This window comes from Bos javanicus, chromosome 21 (assembly GCF_032452875.1).
Source record: "Bos javanicus breed banteng chromosome 21, ARS-OSU_banteng_1.0, whole genome shotgun sequence".
Classification (NCBI taxonomy): Eukaryota; Metazoa; Chordata; class Mammalia; order Artiodactyla; family Bovidae; genus Bos; species Bos javanicus.
In genome coordinates, this window is record NC_083888.1 from 47,293,450 (window position 1) to 47,315,508 (window position 22,059).

The 22,059-nt window shown below is 38.3% G+C and overlaps 1 protein-coding gene across 5 annotated transcripts in view; it reads left to right on the top strand.

Moving 5' to 3' along the window:
- TTC6 (tetratricopeptide repeat domain 6) overlaps positions 1–22,059 on the top strand; it is a 201,846-nt gene that overhangs the window by 62,609 nt on the left and 117,178 nt on the right. For all 5 annotated transcript variants that reach the window (XM_061394966.1, XM_061394963.1, XM_061394961.1 and 2 more), the window contains 4 exons: positions 2,287–2,379; positions 5,628–5,837; positions 12,400–12,533; positions 17,295–17,489. In XM_061394966.1, the coding sequence (XP_061250950.1) occupies positions 2,287–2,379; positions 5,628–5,837; positions 12,400–12,533; positions 17,295–17,489 (632 nt within the window). The remainder of the gene's footprint in view (positions 1–2,286; positions 2,380–5,627; positions 5,838–12,399; positions 12,534–17,294; positions 17,490–22,059) is intronic.

The window sequence follows — 22,059 nt, forward strand, 5'->3', positions numbered from 1 at the left end:
TTTTGCTGTGTCTTCACGTTAACTGATCTTTTCTTCTGCAACGTTTTCTCTGGTTTTCATGCCACTCAGTGAAAATTTTGTCTCAGGTAGTGAACATTTTATCTAGTCATTCCGTTTGATTCTGTCTTTAGCCTATATTTGCTCCTCATTATATTTACATCTTTGAAAATTTATAATATTTATATTAGAAGTTTCAAGATTCTTACCTCTTAATTTCAATGTCTCTGTCATTTCTGGGTCTTTTTCTGTTGATTTTTCTTCTGGTTATATGTTACCTATTCATGCTTCTTCATATAAGTAGTAACTTTTGATTAGGTGTTGAACATGGTGAATTTTCCATTGTAGAGTACTGGATTTTGTTGTTTTCCTTTAAAAAGATCTGGAGTTTGTTCTGTTAGGCAGTTAAGCTACTTGAAGATCAGCTTGATCTTTTAAAGTATTTAAGATTTTTTTAATGTCCAAAGAAGTTTTTACTCTAGGGCTAATATATGATCTGTCTGAGGTTTGTAATGAATGTACCATATATTCAGAATGTCTAATGGGAAATCTGATGATTCCTAGCATTGTGTGGAAGCAGCCCACTCCAGTATTCTTGCCTGGAGAACCCCATGGACAGAGGAGCCTGGTAGGCTACGGTTCATGGGATCGCAAGAGTTGGACACAGCTTAGCGCTATCTTTCCCTGGTGACTCAGACAGTAAAGAGTCTGCCTGCAGTGTGGGAGATCTGGGTTAGATCCCTGAGTTGGGGAGATCCCCTGGAGAAGGAAATGGCAACCTACTCCAGTATTCTTGCCTGGAAAATCCCACGGACCGAGGAGCCTGGCAGGCTAGTCCATGGGGTTGCAAAGAGTTGGACACGACTGAGCGAGCACTGTGTGAAGTCTGGGAATTATGACGTCATCTTTTTGGCGATTGTTTTTTTTCCCCCTGGCAGTTTTTATTTGTTTGGCCTCGTGGGTTTCACCAGTTTCCTGAGCAGATTGATGTTCAGCCAAAGACTCAAGGATTCTATTGCAGATTTCTGGAGCTGTTTATCTGTGCAGCTCCCTCCTCCCCATACTGTGTCCTACGAATTCTACCCTCTTTGCCTTCCTTCTCTAATTTCTGTCTCTGCAACTTAGTGAGGTTCCTGGGTTCTGTGTGATTTCTCTCTCCTTGTGTTGTGGTCTGAAAATTGTGTGAGGCAGAAATGTGGGGTGATTTAGCTCATAACGTTTTTTGTTACCATTCTCTTAGCTGTTATAGTCTTGCATTTCCTGTTGTCCAACCCTAAAAGAATTGTCCTTATATTTTGTCCAGTTTTATAGTTATTTATGACAAGAGGGCAGACGTATAAGCCAGTAACCTCAGTTGCATCTTTCTAAGGAAGCAAAGGAAAGGTAGAAAAGCAGCATTGTAAAGTACAAAGAATGTTCAGATTTTGCTACTGACATTACTAAAAGTCCAGAGGAGAAAGGGGCCTTAAAAAGTCAGGAATGTCCATTTTAAGGTGATAAAACTGAGGTAAAGGGAAACAAGATAACTTGCCTGCTGCTTTCTGGTGTGTGACTTTGCAGTTTGGGCAGAAGCTGGGTCTCTTCATTCCTGTTCACTGTTAGACACTGTGGGGTGCTGTTTCTTAGCACTTCAGCTGAGTTGAGGGTATATCATAGCAGTGAGCATTAGTAATGATGAAAATGGCACTAGGAGTTCTACCCATTAACATTTAAAGTATATTTATATTCCTTCTTGTTCTTGGTTGGGTTAAATTTTACTTTTGATTTTAAATTTCTTGTGCAGCCATTTAAGAGCAGTGATTTATAATATCTGATTTAATATTACCTAATTGTTATATGAAGCCTGATGATATATCTATAGGGGTCAGTAATTTAAAAAGTCTTACATTGAAATGATAGACAAAATATTTTTACTGTGTCTTTGGTTTTGTCTTCTCATTTACTGCGTTATACTGACTAGCATTTAATTGCACTGAATAGTATGCCTCAGTGATCTTTAAAACTGACATTATTAACTTACATTACCAAATGTAAAATAGATAGCCAATGGGAATTTGCTGTATGTCTCAGGAAACTCAAACAAGGGCTCTGTATCAACCTAGAGGGGTGGGTGAGATGGGGAGGGAGATGGGAGGGAGGTTCAAAAAGGAGGGGCTATAGGTATGATTGATTCATGTTGAGGTATGACAGAAAACAACAAAATTCTGTAAAGCAATTATCCTTCAATTAAAAAATAAATAAAATTTAAAAATTGACATTATTTTAATTATTTTCTTTTCCTCCTTCAAGGATATTTCTTTAATGGGAAAAATGTACTGGCAGAAATCACCTCAAATGCAGGCAGAGCAAGGACCACAGATAAGTATTAAGGAAACTCAAATGGTAATGTGTTTAATAAAAGTCCTCTTCACCTATTTTAAAGTAATAGTCTGCTTCTGTTGCTTTAATGTTTTATCTAGAGAGTTAAAAAAAAATCTCCTCTGATTTATTTTAGAGGCTTGTTTAACTATAAACACATCTAATCTAATACCATATGGGGAGTCTTGGCTATTTTGACTCACCATTTTTGCCTATCACAGATATTCTCTGCTAAGGCTCAAAACTCTTCTGAAAGAAAAGATTTTTAACAGTTCTTCCGCTCTGAACACATTTATATCTATAAAGTAGCTGGAGAAATTATAAGTTTTTAGTTTTTAAGAAAGCATCCCCTTATTCTTTATTTAGGTGGAAGAATTGTGAAGAGCACTGATAAGGGGAGCATTTTGTAGAGAAAGACAGACACGTGGTGATAGAAGTTTGTTTCAGAAGTAGAACGTTCTTTTCATCCATCACCGGCAAAATACTTATGGGACTCAAAGGAATCTGGAACATATTCCCTGTGAATGGCAAATGTCTCCCTGTGTATAGAAACCCATATTTACATGAAATAAACAATGGCACGATGATCAGTCTTTTACAAAGGATTCATAAAATGATATCATTAGATAACAAGCTCCTTTAGTTCCTGAAAATATGATTCTACATACATAAAAATTCAGATCACAGTTATTTTTTGGATGATATATCATGTTTAGAAAATGTACTGAATCTTTTCACAAAAACCATGGATCTTATAACTTTAGAGATACCGCAAGAGGTTGACTACTAGAGTTTGAGACGCTTCTGGGTGGAGATCCTGCACTTTTCCCCTTCGTAGTCTCTTCGTGTGTCTCAATACCCAGCATGTGTGGCACTAGAATGTGGATAAATCCATTCTGGAGCCTTACCACATATGCTATGGGCTTAAAACTGACATTTAGGGTGGCTGCCTCTAGGTGACACCATTTACAGGTAGATATCAGACCTGTAAGCTTGTAACAGGTAAATAGTAAACTGAAACTGCAAGATCACTTAGGTTCAGAAAATTAGAAACATTCACTCATAGAATAAACTTGACATAATACCATTCAGTGAATATTCTTGTAAAGTAAGAGAAAATATTATTCCATTTTGAAGGAAGCTGTGAAAAAGGCTAGTTTCAGATACCTAGCTTATACACCATCTTGATTGTTAAAAGAAAGGTTTAAACAAAAATATCAATTGTTTTGTAATTCTGTAGGAACCATACCCTCAGCTTTGACATTTATAAGCAATCTCTGGACCTCTCCTGGCCACCGGTTTTTTAAGAGGAAGCTTACCACTTGTTTAGATCTTTTAAGTTTATCTTTTCTTTAGCTTTTATTAAGTTTACCACTTCTTTATCTTTTAAGTTTGATACCTAGCCATGGTTAGAAAAAAAAAAAAAAGCTCCTCTATGGTACCTTTAATTCCTAACACGTTTTGGGGGTTCCTGCTCTGTATCAAAGAACAGAACTCTATCTATTCATTCTACCTATCCCTTAGACTTACTCTCATTATGGCCTTGGGCAGGTTACTTAACTTCATTATGCCCATTTCTTCATCCATACAATGGGGTTGTGGACAGTTCCTACTTAATAGAGTTGAGGTGAAGATGAAAATTGTATGAGATAATGCTGCTATGTGTCGACAGTTACGATGGTTACTTGATGCATATACTATAGGATGATACGTGCTACAATAGAGCGGATCACAGGGCAGTTATCAGATCAGTAATAGCTTTGTGGGTAGGTGAGGCAGAGTCCTGAGACGGTCAGTTGCAGCTGGGGGATGACCATTGCCCCTCAAGCTTTTCTTCTCCGTTTTCTATTTTGGAGGGTGGCACCTTCATGTGTTCAGTCTCCCCAGCCAGATCCTGGGAATGTATGCTGAGAAAGCCAGGAGCAGAAAGAGTGAAAAGCAAGGGAGTGATGAGCAGTTCCAAAAGTTATGGAACATAAAATGAGTGAGTTTGGCAGAGGTAGACAGTATAAGCCCATAAGACATATTACCTTTTGTGTGTCTATCCTGTCGTTTTATGGAAGGACTTTTTTAAACCTTTTCACCAGTGAGGAAGATGAGGTTAAAAAGGGTTAAATAATTTGACCGAGATTACACATCTGTTAATAGATCCAGGATTTGAATTAAGTCCTACATAGATACAAAGCTCTTACTCTTTCTCCAGTACCACTGAGTAGCTTTGTAAAAACATGAGCTCTAGATTAAAGTTATGTTTCACAAAAGTACATTTCTTTGTTTTGCTATCCTTTATTGCATAATAAAGAAACTTAAAGAGTATTTGGTACTATTCACCATCTTTACCCCTTATTTGGACTACAGAGAATGAGATGGTTGGACGGCATCACTGACTCGATGGGCATGAGTTTGAGCAGACTCCAGGAGTTAGTGGTGAACAGGGAGGCCTGGTGTGTTGCAGTCCATGGGGCTGCAGAGTCAGACACGACTGAGTGACTGAACTGAATTGAACTTACTTATTATCAAATGAGTATGTCAGAGAGAAAAGGGATACAATTGCGTTTTCAAGTCATTCTATAAAATTCAGATTCTGTGTAAATCAGACTGGTTTTATCATCTGTTAATTTGAGGCAGTGCTCATAATCCCCAATAATCTTGGTCTAAATTGGATAATACCCAAAATATGTCTATAGAGGTACTTTCTTTGAGGCTCAGTGAGGTAGATATTAAGTGAGATGTTTTTAAGAAACACAAAACAGGTGTAGGAATGATATTTTGTTTTTTCATTAGGGCTTGGCATGGAGCTGGGGTATCTGGGTGGTCTTCTTGGGGCTCTGGGTGAACCCTTCTCTGAGAGACTGAAGTCATGCTTCTACAAGAGCATTTGGCTAGCAGGAATCTCATTGTTTAGGATGAAAGAACCTCAGATTGGGGAGAGGTTCAATATTTCAATGGGCTTGATTCTGTCTAAGTGTGGGGAAGAATCAGGGTAAGATTAGAGTCTTATTATTTCCTTAGAGTTGTTGCATCATACGGGTGGGGTAGCAATATGTTTTGAGACAAGGGCCAAGGAAAATAATTTGCCAAGCTTCACATTTTTCTTAAGTCCAGTGTGAGTTTCTCTTCCTCAGTCTTTCAGAGGAAGTTTATTATTTCTGCTTAATTTCAATCATGCATTTTTCATACTCAGTTTGTTGTCAGAGAGAAAACATTGCATAACTTAAAACTTTGGAAGGGCCAATAAAAAAGCACGTTTGTGCATTTATGTTTCCCAACAGAATGTGCTTGAGAAGCTTCCCGAAACTGTATCAAGTATTTTCCAGATTGAACAAGAGGATGTATTGGAATGGGGAACCTCAGATGCAGAAAGCATATTATTTAAACCTCAGGAAGCTTCAGAAGTTCAGTCAGCAAGTGAATCAAGTAAGCCTTTGGAAGGCGCACAGCCCATAGGTGATTCAAAAATAGCCAAGCGGATATCTCTAAAGGTAAAGCGCTACTTACGTTGGAAACAAAGTTGTGAGAGTTGAGAACGTTTAAGTGTGAAGATGTGGCTCAGCATGGGCCAAGGTTTGTGAGAGGGTTCATCCTGAAAAACGGCCTTTCACGTGAAGTTGCTTGTCTGGGAAAAAAGGACTTCTGTTTTTTACAAACTTTTAGTCTCAGACCTAATTGCAGCTCTGGGAAGAAAAGAAAAAGTTTTAAGGAATAAAAGAACCTTGGGGCTTTCAGAAACTGACCAAATGTCGTCTTGTTACCATCTTGAGAGAGTCAAGAACTGTAGCCCGGGGATCAGGACTGGGTGAATTTTGTAACCTGTGCTCCATTTAGGTTTCTTCTACTCTCTGTGTCTTTTTCTACTGTGAGAATTTTATTTTATCTATAATTTTATTCTATTTTATTTATGCATGATTTTCATTATTTTACCACATTTGTGTATTGCCTTATTATTATTTGCTTGGTGTGTTTCCTTGAGTTATTTTTTGATTTAAATAAATGAGTTATTTAGGAATTTGAGCTTATTTAAGATTAGATAATTAATAATAAGCCTTGGACTTCCCAGGTGGCGCTCGTGGTGAAGAACCTGCCTGCCAGTGCAGGAGACATAAAAGACGTGGCTTCTATCCCTGGATCAGGAAGACTCCCTGGAGAAGGAGATGGCAACCCACTCCAGTATTCTTGCCTGGAGAATCCCATGGATAGAGGAGCCTGGTGGGCTACAGTCCATGGGGTTTCAAAGAGTCAGACATGACTGAAGTAGCTTAGCACGTTTAAGAATAGATATATTATTATTGCTACTGCTACTGCTAAGTCACTTCAGTCATGTCCGACTCTGTGCAACCCCATAGACGGCAGCCCACCAGGCTCCCCCATCCCTGGGATTCTCCAGGCAAGAATACTGGAGTGGGTTGCTATTTCCTTCTCCAATGCATGAAAGTGAAGTTGCTCAGTCGTGTCCGACTCCTAGCGACCCCATGGACTGCAGCCCACCAGGCTCCTCTGCCCATGGGATTTTCCAGGCAAGAGTACTGGAGTGGGGTGCCGTGCCTAGGATTTTTTTAAAAAGCCACTTTTTCATAAACCGCAGCGTGTTATCTTGATATTATCTCGTGCAGTCTTCTCTGATTCAGATGGAGGCCCCTTCTTGGATAAACACTCCCTTTAGTCAATCCCTCTCCTTCTGGGCTCCTCTGTCCCCACCAACGACCATGATCCTGCTACTGTGCATCACCCAAGTCTACTGGCCATTGCCAGTTCTTTAACTTTTGCCCCAAACACCCAACGCTGAAACCTTAGATTTTTCTGTGACCTTACTGTCTTCTTGCCTTTCACAAAATAATCAGTCTCCAAGGCCTAGATTCCTCCTAAACATAATTGCTTATAACCTTTTTCTTCTCTTTTCCAGTTGACCTTCTCTCTGGATTAGTACCATTGCCTTTTGCCTTTTATTCATTTCTCAAGTCCTATTTTCTTAGGGTCATCTGGCATGATATTAGCATCTGGATCTTCCTGCAATAATAAATAATAAGGAAAATCCACAAGTAATAGGTGACCAGAGAAAATCTGCCACTGCTGTCAGGGGGAAGGGACTTAGCTGCTATGATTGGTGTCTGACTTTATCATATATCATGCTGTCTTATGATTGGTGACTGACTTTATCATACATCATGCTGTCTTCCTAAGCTCACACTGGGTGTATGAAGTGAAGCCTGCCAAGGCTGAGTGAGCCCTCTCAATGATAACTACCCTGTGTTAGGCTGATACCTTCTAGGTGTGGAGAACTTAAAAGGCATCTTTAAAAATGATGATGTCTTGCCGAAAAACCATTTGGCTGGTGGTCACAGGTAATGTTTTTTACCCATTCTCCCACCTGAAAATTTGGACTTTGGAAATAAAATGTGGCATGAGGGGCAAATGGTTAATTAGTAAGTGTGTCAAAGAATGAAATAGATTTTTTGGACAATGATTTCACCACCATGACCTGTGAAGAATTTAAATCTTGCATTGAAAAAAGTTCCATAATGTTCATTCTTTTGATTTGCTGTGGCTGCTATTAAATGTCATGAAAAAATGTGAAAAATTATTTGTTTTTGGTAAAAACACTCATTTCCCAAGGTAACTAGAGTTTACTGAGTGTTTATCATGTTCCGGCCACTTTGCTAAGTGTTTTACACGTTATCTTTTTTCTTCTAACAACCCTATTAGATGACTCTCATTTTAGAGTTGAAAAAACTGAGTCATGGAGAAGAGAAATAGGTTTCCCTTTACAACCATATGGCTAAGTTGCAGAGGTAAGACTTGAGCTGAGGTGGTCTAATTCTGGAGCCTTCGCTCTTTGCCTCTTTGCAGTGCTATCCATTCATAACAACAGTTAACAGGTACCTGGTGAAATACAAGAACACAGACTCAGAGTGGCGAAAATGACTATGGCCAGAGTGTCCCTCGCTGAACTGGGAGGAACGGTTTGATGAGAGAGACTGAGAGCACAGATTCAGAGGGTTCTAACCTGAAACCAGAAGTCTTTCAAAAGGAGGAGAAGAGAATGTCTGATAAGACTTTGATGGTTTATTGTCGTGGGACACATCAGAAAGGCCAGAGAAAAGATAGCTGGAAGTTTTCTGACTCATCCCACCAAATCTTCACCTTGTATTCCTTTTATTTGTGATAACATCTCAAGGTCAGTTAGTCTCCATGAACTTTACCCTGTTGGGACATCTGAGGCCATAAAGTTAGTCTCCAGCATCTCTGGCACAGGAATGAGGAACAGTGTACTCCAGCCAGCCAGGCCGGACTGGGGACACAAGGAAACCTCTTCTACATTGCTCAGAGAAGTAGGCTGGAGCTGTGATAAAGGAACAATGCAGGATTTGCACTGCTCAACTACATGCCAGATGGTCTCATTCAGCCAAAAAAAAAAAGGGGGGGGGGAATTTAATCAGTTCTTACTTTACTGACCATTTCTACCCTTAGAAGCTTATTAGTATAGTAAAGATTGAGGACTCTGATCTGAGCCATGCCCAACAAAAAGAAATTAGATAATAGTGACTCTGAAGAAATGACAGAAGAACCTGTGAGCGGATCATTGAACATTTTAGGAAGGAAAAGATCAAAAGTTTGTAAAAATAAAAAAAAATATATATATATAGATAGATAGATAGCATGTATCTCAAAATTCTAAATAGAAGGAAGTTTCAGGGATGTGGCATACCCCAAATTCTCCCCAATTTTTACAAAACAATTTTGAGTGATCTATTGCATTCAGAGTTTTAAAAATACACAGAAAATGAAAGAAGAAATATCCATAGATAAACATAAAAGTGGCATGTGGCTATAACAATTATATCAGGAGGGCTAAGATCCAAAATGGGTTGAGGCCTGTGAATAATGCAAAGAACAAGAAAGTATTTTTTTTTGGTGTTAGTTTTGGAGCAAAGAGAGAAAAAAGGAAGGATAACCTTGTCATTACGGATGAATAGAGTGATGACAACAGATGACAGAGCAGTCTTAATTTATTTTTGGGAAAAGGTTGAGGTTTTAAATAAACAGAGCTAAGTCAAAGAGAAAGGGAAGCTGATAAAATTGTACTTTGCTTCTCTTAAATCTGACAAGGAGAATGATCCTTAGTTTAGAAAGAAGAAAGAATTAATAAAAGAAACTTGAAGCCCAAGATGGGTAGAAAGATTTCAAGAGTTAACTTGGATATCTGATCCTGTTGGCTCAGAGAGATGGGTTTAAGCCTGCTGTGCCTCTGTCAGCAGCAGCTTTGAGGAGCTGTTGTCGTGGGAGAGGTGCTAGGAACCTGGAAACAGGCAACTGCAAATCTTGAGGTTTTTTTTTTTTAATGATAAGAGTTATGGTTTCTGCAGTGTATGCACTGATCTTGGATAAAGATCTGAAATGATTAAATGAATCATTAAAATAATTGTGTTTGAACCCTTATAAAAAGGAGCCAGTATGGGTTCCCTAAAGGCAAGCCATGGAAGAACAACCTTATTATTATTACTATTATTTTTTGAGAATTACTAGACTGAACATAAGAAAAGTGTCATACCTGGGGGTCAACACAAGAGTATCATGGGGAAGAGCCCAGCACCTCAGAAAGCTCAATAAATGTTAGTTATTGTTACTCTCCTTTGGATTTCAACAATCCATTTAGCCTCCTGATGACAGTTTTGAAGACAAGACTACAACTTGGTGAACTGCCAGGTGGACTTATGAGTACTTATGTGAAGGATGCACAGTTAGTCATGGAAGTCCCTAATGAACTGTCATAGCTGCTGCTGCTGCTGCTGCTGCTAAGTCGCTTCAGTTGTGTCCGACTCTGTGCAACCCCATAGACGGCAGCCCACCAGGCTCCCCCGTCCCTGGGATTCTCCAGGCAAGAACACTGGAGTGGGTTGCCATTTCCTTCTCCAATGCATGAAAGTGAAAAGTGAAAGGGAAGTCGCTCAGTCGTATCTGACTCTTAGCGACCCCATGGACTGCAGCTTTCCAGGCTCCTCCGTCCATGGGATTTTCCAGGCAAGAGTACTGGAGTGAGGTGCCATTGCCTTCTCCAGGACTGTCATAGGGTTGTGTCTAATTCAGCATATTTTTTAATAATTTGGGTGAGAATATGGAAGACTTACTGATTAGATTTGCAGATAATGTCCAAAATGTGACTGGTAATATTTGCTTGCTCAGATGCAATTTAATTGGGATAAATGTATGTATGATTCTTTCCTTGACTCCACAAACTAAGTTTGTAGCTATGGGATGGCATGACTTAGAGCGAATATGGAAAAGGTTTCAGGGTTTTAAGTTATGATTCAGTTTTGCAATAGGAAGATACATGCGATCATAATTTGCATTGATTTACAATTACCCTAAAAGAAGATCATCTTTCTCCTAGTGGATCTGATAACGTGCATGTGCTGTGCTAAGTCACTTCAGTCATGTCTCACTTTCTGCGATACTATGGACTGTAGCCCTCCAGGCTCCTCTGTCTGTAGAATTCTCCAGGGATTCTCTGGAGTGGCTTGCCACGCCCTCCTCCAGGGCACCTTTCCAACCCAGAAATTGAACCCATGTCTCTTATGTCTCCTGCATTGGCAGGTGGTTCTTTACCCCTAGTGCCACCTGGAAAGCCCTCAGATTTGATCACATCACACCTCAAATACTGTGTTCAGACCTGGGAGTCCAGCCCCAGGAGAGATACTGACAAATTGGAGACCGTTTGGAAGAAAGTACTCAGGATGACAAAGAAGAGTATTTCAAAAAAATGTCATGTGAGGTAGAGTCGGAGGGACTGGGGATGCTTATTGCGGCGGGGTGGTAGTGGTCAGGGGGTGGGAGGTGGGAAAGCAGGCCCAGGGGAGTCAACTCTGTTCAAATATTTGTCTGTCACGTGGAAGAGAGCCAGATTATGCCTGTATGATCCCAAGGATTGAATTGAGACTGGTAGATGAAAGTTGTAGGCTCAGTAATAATAATACACAAAATTTCTAACACCTGGAAGAATTTCAAAGATGACTCTGAGTCCTCTGTTGCTGATCATGTTTGAATCAGGATGGATGGCCTTTGGTGGAGACGCTGTAGAGGAAATTCGGACACGAACTTGATGTGAGATAGAATACCCCATCCTCTGAGTTTTCCCTGTTCATCATCATTTCCCTCCCCATTTTCAAGTCAGGACGGATGGCCTGTGGTGGAGACACTATAGAGGAAATTCAAACATGAACTTGGTGGTGAGATGGTATACCCCTTACTCTGAATTTCCCTTATTCATTATCATTTCCTTACCAAGACATTGCAATAGCTCTCTCCTTAAGGCTGCAGCGAGCCCAAACCCTCTACCTAATTTATAAGGACCTCCCTTACCTGGCCTCTTCCTACTTATTCAGTCATTCTCTGCTTTCCTCAAGGAAAACCTCCCTGCTTTCTTCCTGAAATCTAGTCTCCAAAAAGTACAGAGCAACCCACAGAGAAAAGTATCTTTAAATGAACTACTGCCATGAATTCTGCAAATTTCCTAAGGAAACTATGAAAACAACATTCCTAATATCTATAATGATTAAAAAGGCAATTGTTTAGGAGACAGAAATGCATTTGACTTTTCCCAAGTAGTAGAAACAGAAAACAGGACACCTGTAAGAAGTATAAATTGGTAAACCTTACTCAAAATAGTTCTAGAAAGCATTAAAGTTCATTTTGGCTTGTGCTTGCAAGCACTAGTCATGACCAACTTTGGGGCTGAAGGTAAGTTTTATTAAAAATACTAATCAAGAAGAGTAGATTTATGAAGGGAAAAATCTTATATTTTTTCTTTAATAGTTTTAAGGCAACAAATAGACTATTATAAATAATTATGGTACTAATATTTTTATTGCTGTGAAGGTATAAAATTATGTGTTATAAAATTTAGGAAAAAATTTAGAGGAAAATATCAACACCTCCTTTAGGATTTATATTCTAAAATATACATAGAAATTAGGAGTTGAAAAATAACATGGAACATCAAATATGAAAGATCTAACTTTCCTTAACAGCACACTTTATGTTTTTTCCAAGGTGAAATCATCAGAATTGTTGCAAATCAAAGGAAAAGAAGTTAAGCGAAGGCGAAAAAGTAAATTTGGAGTTATACCACAGAGACCAAAAAAGATTTCAAAACCCATGTGTGATCAAAAACTACCTAAAAAAAAGTAACTTCCTTAACTATACTAATTTTATTGTCTGAAGAGAAATTATTCGGTAGTACTTATACCTGAAACTGTGTTTGTAAAGGAAGATTAAATGTTTTAGAAATTCACGTATGAGATCCAACTTAAACCTTCTCACAGGAAGAGTTGGGGGCAGCTGGTACAGTAGGATATATATATATATATATATATATATATATATATATATATATATTGTAGTCCACACTTCTTTCTACTTTTTTTTTTTGGATCAGTGTACTTAGTAATGACAAAGCAACAGCTAGAATAAAAATAACTCTTTGAGAGACAAAAAAGAATTTCATGTTAACATGTGAGACTTGATATTTTTGGTCACTGAAGTGCCTAATTTGGATTAACTGTTCATTATATTGGTTAATTTTGTTATGATAAAATAAAAGACAACCCCCCATAAAATATCCGTAGGACAGTCAATTTGGAAATTTATTTTTTTTAGTTCTACCAGTTTATTGCTACCAACCCATCAACCTCCACCCTCAGGCACACATGCTCAGTCATGTAACCCCATGGACTGTAGCCCGCCAGGCTCCTCTGTCCATGGACTTTTCCAGGCAAGAATACTGGAGTGGGTTGCCATTTCCTTCTCGATTTGGAAATTTAGATGGCCTTACTTTTCTCTACTATAATTTTATATTTCATTCCCACCCTTCACATACTTTCAGTAGGGTTTCTTATTACACAGGAGTGCAACCACAATTTTGAATAATAGTGTGTAAATGCAATTTAGGTTTATGGTTTATCTTTTGTCAGTCATCTTGATGAAACTTATTTTCTCCTTATTTTTCCACTAGGTTTTTATGGGTTGGTTGGTTCTAGGTTCTTCTTCATTTAACTCTTTATGGGGGGCTTAAAGAAGCTTTAATTATTAGCTTTTGTTGTTGCTTAGGGCACTGAAAGGTGTGCAGGACATGGAAGACAACCTTTTTATGGCCAGCCTAAACTTTGTAAATGGATAATACTCACAATTTAGTAGCTGGGAGTAGACTCACAGGAAAAGAATTCCAAAGTTTATGAAAGAGTCAAATTGGCATTTAAGTGACCCTGACATGCCATTGCTTATCTGCATTGCTTTAAGCTCATTTAGTTAGCAAGATTATGTATTAAAACAAATAGTGACAGCAGACAACAAGTATTTTACCTTCAATAAATAGTTACTGTCAGATTATCAATGAAGCAGAAACTTCTTGATTTTTTTTCCCTAAAAAACCTTGCATTTAGTGCATTAGGCAAAGTAGTGTGGCCACACACAGAGGCAGAGTCTTTTCTTTTTTATGTCTTAGTGTTTCAAAGAATGACAAATAGTCCTGTTAAAGGAGAGTGTGCTGTAAAAACACACAGCCTTTCTTGAGCATGCCAAAAATATTTGTAGATCTTTTTGATATATATATATAGGACTGTGTTAATTCATTAAAACTGAAATTAGAAATCTCCATTATAAAGAACTAAGAATGTGATGCAGAGGAATAAAAATCTGGTATTTTAAAAGTTTATATGAATAGAAGAGAATTTTGGAAAATCTTTTATTCACTGCTCTTTTTTCCTTAATCAATTTTTAACCTAACTTTTCTCACCAATGACTAGCTTCCCAATTGAATTGTTTTCTTAGGAATTCAGCCATCTCTTGAAAACATAGTGTTTTTTAGCTCAATAACCAAGGGAGATTCACTTGCAGATCTATATTATTAAAAACATGAAGGAAACATAGGAATTCAGATTGGTTCTGATGCTTTTTTAAGTAAAAAAAAAAAAAAAATCTCAAGTAATCTCAAGAACATTCCACTAGCCAAGACCTGTCCCAGATAGAATGAAGATGTAGGTGAGCATGACATCAGAACCCACCTTTTACTCTCTCTTTTTCCCAGTCCTTTCTTCAGAACCCTGAGTTTCTTAGAGATCCTCGGCTTCTTGGAGATCCATTTTCACTCCCCGAGTTACATTTTTTTGTCCCAGGCATTTCCAAACACTTAGATTTACCTCTCTTTTCCTCTGCCACTTAAACATGTACACATTTCATGTCCTGTTTTTGTTGGGCCACATACTGTTTTGGAAATGACATAAACTACTCTCTATTAGTTATTCAATAATGTACATGTGATGCCTAGCAATGGGTTAGGTGTCGTGCAGTGCAAATTAGTCACAGCAGTAAACAGAGTTCCAGAGACCAAGAAGTGTTACCGTTATCAATTTTTTTTATAAGGTAGGGGTTAAGAATTTTTGCTTTAATTTTGCAGAAGACCTTCAGAGAGGCCAGTAGTAGCATTTCCAAGTGTTAGAACTAGGCTTCTGATGCAGGCCCAGCTAACTATTTATACTATGCTACTATCCAGGCTCATGGAATGGTCAGTGGGTAGATCTGCATTAACCCATTACATAAAGGGTCAGATTGGGTGGGACAGGAATAGGGCAATGTATGAAAAGAGATATTTGTAAGAAAGAAAAAGAAAGTAAAGTTTGCAGATAAATTTGTCCTTGAAGTATTATTTGAAGAATATTTGAAAAAGTGAAAGTGTTGGTCACTCAGTCATGTCCAACTCTTTGCATCCTCTTGGACTGTAGCCCATCAGCCTCCTCTGTCCATGAGATTCTCCAGGCAAGAATACTGGAGTGGGTAGCAATTCCCTTCTCCAGGGGATATTCCTGACCCAGGGATTGAACCTGGGTCTCCCACATTGCAGGCAGATTCTTTACTGTCTGAGACACCAGGAAAGCAGATAAAAAGTTAGGCAATATATCTATAACTTAAAGAACTGAGAGGTCTTTCTGGCCCTATGAATTGTCCTGGAGACAGCATCTGCCATATGAGATGGCACATATGCTTTAAATGCATTCATTCCTTTCTTTCTTAAAGCAACTTTACTCAGGATGCACTAATGTTGTAATTACCATCTTAACCGAATGTTGTTATTCTCAACTTACTGAGGTATAATGAAATTAATTGATTTGCTTATTGCCAAGTGTTAACTTTAAACAGGATTTGAACAGAGGCATTCTTAACCACTATGCTTAAAGTAGGGCCAGATGCTAGGAGCCTTGAAACTTAGAGGAAATTGTTACATGCAGCAAGCAACAAAAAAGCCATTGTACTGGGGAGAGGAGTACTTAAAGATCTGTGTGCTAGAATTTTGCAGGATGTTTGGAAGGAGGTGGAATAGCAAATGGCAACCCACTCCAGTATTCTTGCCTGGAGAATTCCATGGGCCACAGTCTGGGGGGTCCCAAAGAATCAGATATGACTGGGCAACTGAGCACACAGGCAAGCATGCATGGAAGGGGGAGGAGACAGAGGGTGCAGGGCTGAATCCAGGTGGCAGACTTTGCTCTTCAGGGGAGGTGATAAGGGCTTGGACTGGAGTGTGGTGGAAGTAAGGGGGAGAAGGAGCACACGGGAAGAACTCCGTTCAAGGGAGACGCTCAGTTTTTCATTGGCTGAGCAGGTGAAGGGCAGAGACAAAGATGGCTCCAGTGCTTTGTATGTTGAAGATGAGGAATCTTGGTGAGATAGTGATAGCAGAGATGGGACTTGGGAACTCAGCACAGAGGGAAGGGTTGAAATACTGAAGATGATTTTTCCAGTGCAGAAAGAGTAGTTCAACTTTGGAAGCCATACCCAGTTCAGAAGATGGTGAAAGAAAAGCCAGTGACTAAGTCAAGTTATAATGAATTTGAAAGGTAGATGGAGAGCTGGGATGGTGCAGGCTTAACAAAGCTCAGAGAGGAAGAAGGGTCATCAGTATTGCCAGCTGTGGCTTGGAGGTCCCTAATCAAAAGGTCTAAAGTTCATTTGATTTGATGAAAAGGCCATTGTTTGGGTAATGTAAGAGTATAACATTAGTAGGAGGTGGGGATGGAGTTGTACTGGCTAATGGCCATTTCCTCCTCAGAGGTCATTAATAGGCATTAATAGGAAAGAAATTTGACTCATAATTAGCAACACTTTTTTTAGATCCAGTGACCACTAACTAATTTTGCGACCTATCCAAAACAAGCCTGCTCCAAAATAAGGCTAATAATGATAATAATACCTCCCACATAGTTTCATTATAGAAGTTAGAGATGATGTGTATAGATTGGTTAGTACAAAGTCTGGTACGTAATAGGTGGTCAAAAAGGATTTGTTGATTGAATGGCATGGCAAGTGAGAGTGGGTATTAAGAAATTAGATCTTCATGACCTCTTTTCTGTTTTGGAAAGGCAGGAGAGAAGCAAGTTCTATTAACTGCATAATGGGAAAGAAGATGCTTTGTTAACTTAGAGAGACCCAGATTTCCACTGATGCTAGTTAATGGATAATGTACTGTGTTGTTGAACGTCTTCAGCGATATAAAGCATTTGAGCAGAGTAGCAATGAAGTAATGTATAATGGCTAAAGGTTATGGTGTCACTGAGTGAGTTGCAGAGTTCAGGAGAGAAGAGATTTGGGTGGGAGTGGGATAATAATAATGAGTTAGCTTTTAGACTTGTTGATTCTGAGATACCTGTAGAAAATACAGGTTGAGATCTTCGGCAGGCAGTTGGATATATATGACTAAAGATCTGGTCAATGGCCTGAGGTTGTAATAGTAAACTTTTTATAAACCACTGTAATAGTTTTAAATGTGATCTACCACGTGTACACGTCTTTTGTAGAGCCTGAACTAAACTGACAGTGTAAATATATTTTGTATCTAAAAAAGCAGAAAATGATAAAAAAAAAAAAAGAGGCCTAATTTCTTACCTCTGCGGCAGATTTCCAGAAGACTACTCCACCTGGACCCTTCACAACCTGTGCGCCACCATCCCAGCCAAAGAGCTGCCCATTGACTTGCGCGTGGGCTCTCGAGTGTATCACACAGCCGACAAGAAAGGTCACGATACCGTGCTTGGAGTATTCGGCACCTCTTTGTTAGATGATCACTATACAGACGAGGAGCAAAGAGATAGGTGAGAATTCCACTGTTAATTTTGTCTTAAACTAGATTTAAAAGAATTTAGCCAAAGAATTTCTGCCTTGGAGGCTTAGATTCTGAAGACCTGCTTCTGTTCTTGGGTGCTAGAAAGGAGAAGTTGGGTTGTGGGCCTTTCTGTTCCTTCGCCGTATGTACACAGTCTAGGTCAGTATCTTCATCTCCTGTTATTGACATGAACCAGAAGGCAAATTTCGTTGAACAGTTTATAGTTCCCAAAGAGTGTCATACGCATGGCCTCATTTGTTCTTTGTAACAACTCGGTGGAGTACAGATGTAGAAATTGAAGCTCATGAGAACCAAGCAACTTTGCCTGGCTTATACAACTAAACATCGCAGATTTGAGAGTTGAAGGCAGTTTTGAGATTTCCTCATCATTGGGCATTCTTGGGTCCAGGGATCATGTACAAAAGTCGTATCTACTGGAACCTTTTCCATTTCTCCTTGTGTCTCAGTTTCCTTTGGAATATGAGTATTCTTTTATGGTGAGTATATAACTTATGGCATCCTCAAATGGGAAAAGAAAAGGGAAGGGGGCTAACATTTACTTAATGTGAACTATATTTCTTGTACTATGCTCTGTGCTTTGCATTTTTTCCTGTTTAAATCTTCAATCATAAGAAGAAGTCATAATTTCCATTTTATTCATGAAGAAACTTAGGCTTTATAATATCAGGTAACTTACCTCTAAATAGTGATTAGAATCCAGATTTGTTTACCCTAATTTTTCTCAAAAATGTTTTTTCGTTGTCACCCCCTTAAGAAGGCTTTTTAAACTGCTCCCCACCCTAATTTCCCCTCCGCATTAAATTATAATGCTCTAGATATATTGTATATCTGTCTGTGGTATTGTGTGTGTATCTGTACCTTATACATAGAAAGAGTAAACTTTTATTATCCCCTGCCTCCTCAGCCACTAATTTTCACTCCCTCGAGGGTGATAGCACCTGCATACAGAGAATGCATACTCTAAAGTCTCTTGTCTTTCAAAAGAGCTGGTAGGAATCCTGAAAAATCATCTGTAATGCATTTTTTTGGCATTAATTTTTTTTATTGGAGGATAATTGTTTTACAGTTTTGTGATGGTCTCTGCTGTACATCAACATGAATCAGTCATAATTACAAGTGTATCTCCTCCCTGTTGAGCCTCCCTCTGCCACCCACTCCACCCTTCTAGGTTGTCACAGAGCAGCAGGCTGGGCACCCTGTATGTTTTTAAAATACTAAAATATTAAATCTTAAGTTAAATTTAAATAGATATGTTCTAAATATTAAAAGCAGCAAGGGAAAAACAACAAATAACACACAAGGGAATTCCCATAAGGATAACAGCTGATCTTTCAATAGAAACTCTTCAAGCCAGGAGGGAATGGCAAGACATACTTAAAATGATGAAAGAAAATAACCTACAGCCCAGATTATTGTACCCAGCAAGGATCTCATTCAAGTATGAAGGAGAAATCAAAAGCTTTTCAGACAAGCAAAAGCTGAGAGAATTCTGCACCACCAAACCAGCTCTCCAACAAATACTAAAGGATATTCTCTAGACAGGAAACACAAAAACGGTGTATAAACTCGAACCCAAAACAATAAAGTAAATGGCAACGGGAACATACTTATCAGTAATTACCTTAAATGTAAATGGGTTGAATGCCCCAACCAAAAGACAAAGACTGGCTGAATGGATACAAAAACAAGACCCCTACATATGTTGTCTACAAGAGACCCACCTCAAAACAGGGGACACATACAGACTGAAAGTGAAGGGCTGGAAAAAGATTTTCCATGCAAATAGGGACCAAAAGAAAGCAGGAGTAGCAATACTCATATCAGATAAAATAGACTTTAAAACAAAGGCGGTGAAAAGAGACAAAGAAGGTCACTACATAATGATCAAAGGATCAATCCAAGAAGAAGATATAACAATTATAAACATACATGCACCCAACACGGGAGCACCACAGTACATAAGACAAATGCTAACAAGTATGAAAGGAGAAATTAACAATAACACAATAATAGTGGGAGACTTTAATACCCCACTTACACCTATGGATAGATCAACTAAACAGAAAATTAACAAGGAAACACAAACTTTAAATGATACAATAGACCAGTTAGACCTAATTGATATCTATAGGTCATTTCATCCCAAAACAATGAATTTCACCTTTTTCTCAAGCGCACATGGAACCTTCTCCAGGATAGATCACATCCTGGGCCATAAAGCTAGCCTTGGTAAATTCAAAAAAATAGAAATCATTCCAAGCATTTTTTCTGACCACAATGCAGTAAGATTAGATCTCAATTACAGGAGAAAAACTATTAAAAATTCCAACATATGGAGGCTGAACAACACGCTGCTGAATAACCAACAAATCACAGAAGAAATCAAAAAAGAAATCAAAATTTGCATAGAAACGAATGAAAATGAAAACACAACAACCCAAAACCTGTGGGACACGGTAAAAGCAGTCCTAAGGGGAAAGTTCATAGCAATACAGGCACACCTCAAGAAACAAGAAAAAAGTCAAATAAATAACCTAACTCTACACCTAAAGCAACTAGAAAAGGAAGAAATGAAGAACCCCAGGGTTAGTAGAAGGAAAGAAATCTTAAAAATTAGAGCAGAAATAAATGCAAAAGAAACAAAAGAGACCATAGCAAAAATCAACAAAACCAAAAGCTGGTTCTTTGAAAGGATAAATAAAATTGACAAACCATTAGCCAGACTCATCAAGAAACAAAGGGAGAAAAATCAAATCAACAAAATTAGAAACGAAAATGGAGAGATCACAACAGACAACACAGAAATACAAAGGATCATAAGAGACTACTATCAACAATTATATGCCAATAAAATGGACAACGTGGAAGAAATGGACAAATTCTTAGAAAAGTACAACTTTCCAAAACTGGACCAGGAAGAAATAGAAAATCTTAACAGACCCATCACAAGCATGGAAATTGAAACTGTAATCAAAAATCTTCCAGCAAACAAAAGCCCCGGTCCAGACGGCTTCACAGCTGAATTCTACCAAAAATTTAGAGAAGAGCTAACACCTATCCTGCTCAGACTCTTCCAGAAAATTGCAGAGGAAGGTAAACTTCCAAACTCATTCTATGAGGCCACCATCACCCTAATACCAAAACCTGACAAAGATCCCACAAAAAAAGAAAACTACAGGCCAATATCACTGATGAACATAGATGCAAAAATCCTTAACAAAATTCTAGCAATCAGAATCCAACAACACATTAAAAAGATCATACACCATGATCAAGTGGGCTTTATCCCAGGGATGCAAGGATTCTTCAATATCCGCAAATCAATGTAATACACCACATTAACAAATTGAAAAATAAAAACCATATGATTATCTCAATAGATGCAGAGAAAGCCTTTGACAAAATTCAACATCCATTTATGATAAAAACTCTCCAGAAAGCAGGAATAGAAGGAACATACCTCAACATAATAAAAGCTATATATGACAAACCCACTGCAAACATTATCCTCAATGGTGAAAAATTGAAAGCATTTCCTCTAAAGTCAGGAACAAGACAAGGGTGCCCACTTTCACCATTACTATTCAACATAGTTTTGGAAGTTTTGGCCACAGCAATCAGAGCAGAAAAAGAAATAAAAGGAATCCAAATTGGAAAAGAAGAAGTAAAACTCTCACTATTTGCAGATGACATGATCCTCTACATAGAAAACCCTAAAGAGTCCACCAGAAAATTACTAGAAATAATCAATGACTACAGTAAAGTTGCAGGATATAAAATCAACACACAGAAATCCCTTGCATTCCTATACACTAATAATGAGAAAACAGAAAGAGAAATTAAGGAAACAATTCCATTCACCATTGCAACGGAAAGAATAAAATACTTAGGAATATATCTACCTAAAGAAACTAAAGACCTATATATAGAAAACTATAAAACACTGGTGAAAGAAATCAAAGAGGACACTAATAGATGGAGAAATATACCATGTTCATGGATTGGAAGAATCAATATAGTGAAAATGAGTATACTACCCAAAGCAATTTATAGATTCAACGCAATCCCTATCAAGCTACCAACAGTATTCTTCACAGAGCTAGAACAAATAATTTCACAATTTGTATGGAAATACAAAAAACCTCGAATAGCCAAAGCGATCTTGAGAAAGAAGAATGGAACTGGAGGAATCAACTTACCTGACTTCAGGCTCTACTACAAAGCCACAGTTATCAAGACAGTATGGTACTGGCACAAAGACAGAAATATTGATCAATGGAATAAAATAGAAAGCCCAGAGATAAATCCACGCACATATGGACACCTTATCTTCGACAAAGGAGGCAAGAATATACAATGGATTAAAGACAATCTCTTTAACAAGTGGTGCTGGGAAATCTGGTCAACCACTTGTAAAAGAATGAAACTGGACCACTTTCTAACACCATACACAAAAATAAACTCAAAATGGATTAAAGATCTAAACGTAAGACCAGAAACTATAAAACTCCTAGAGGAGAACATAGGCAAAACACTCT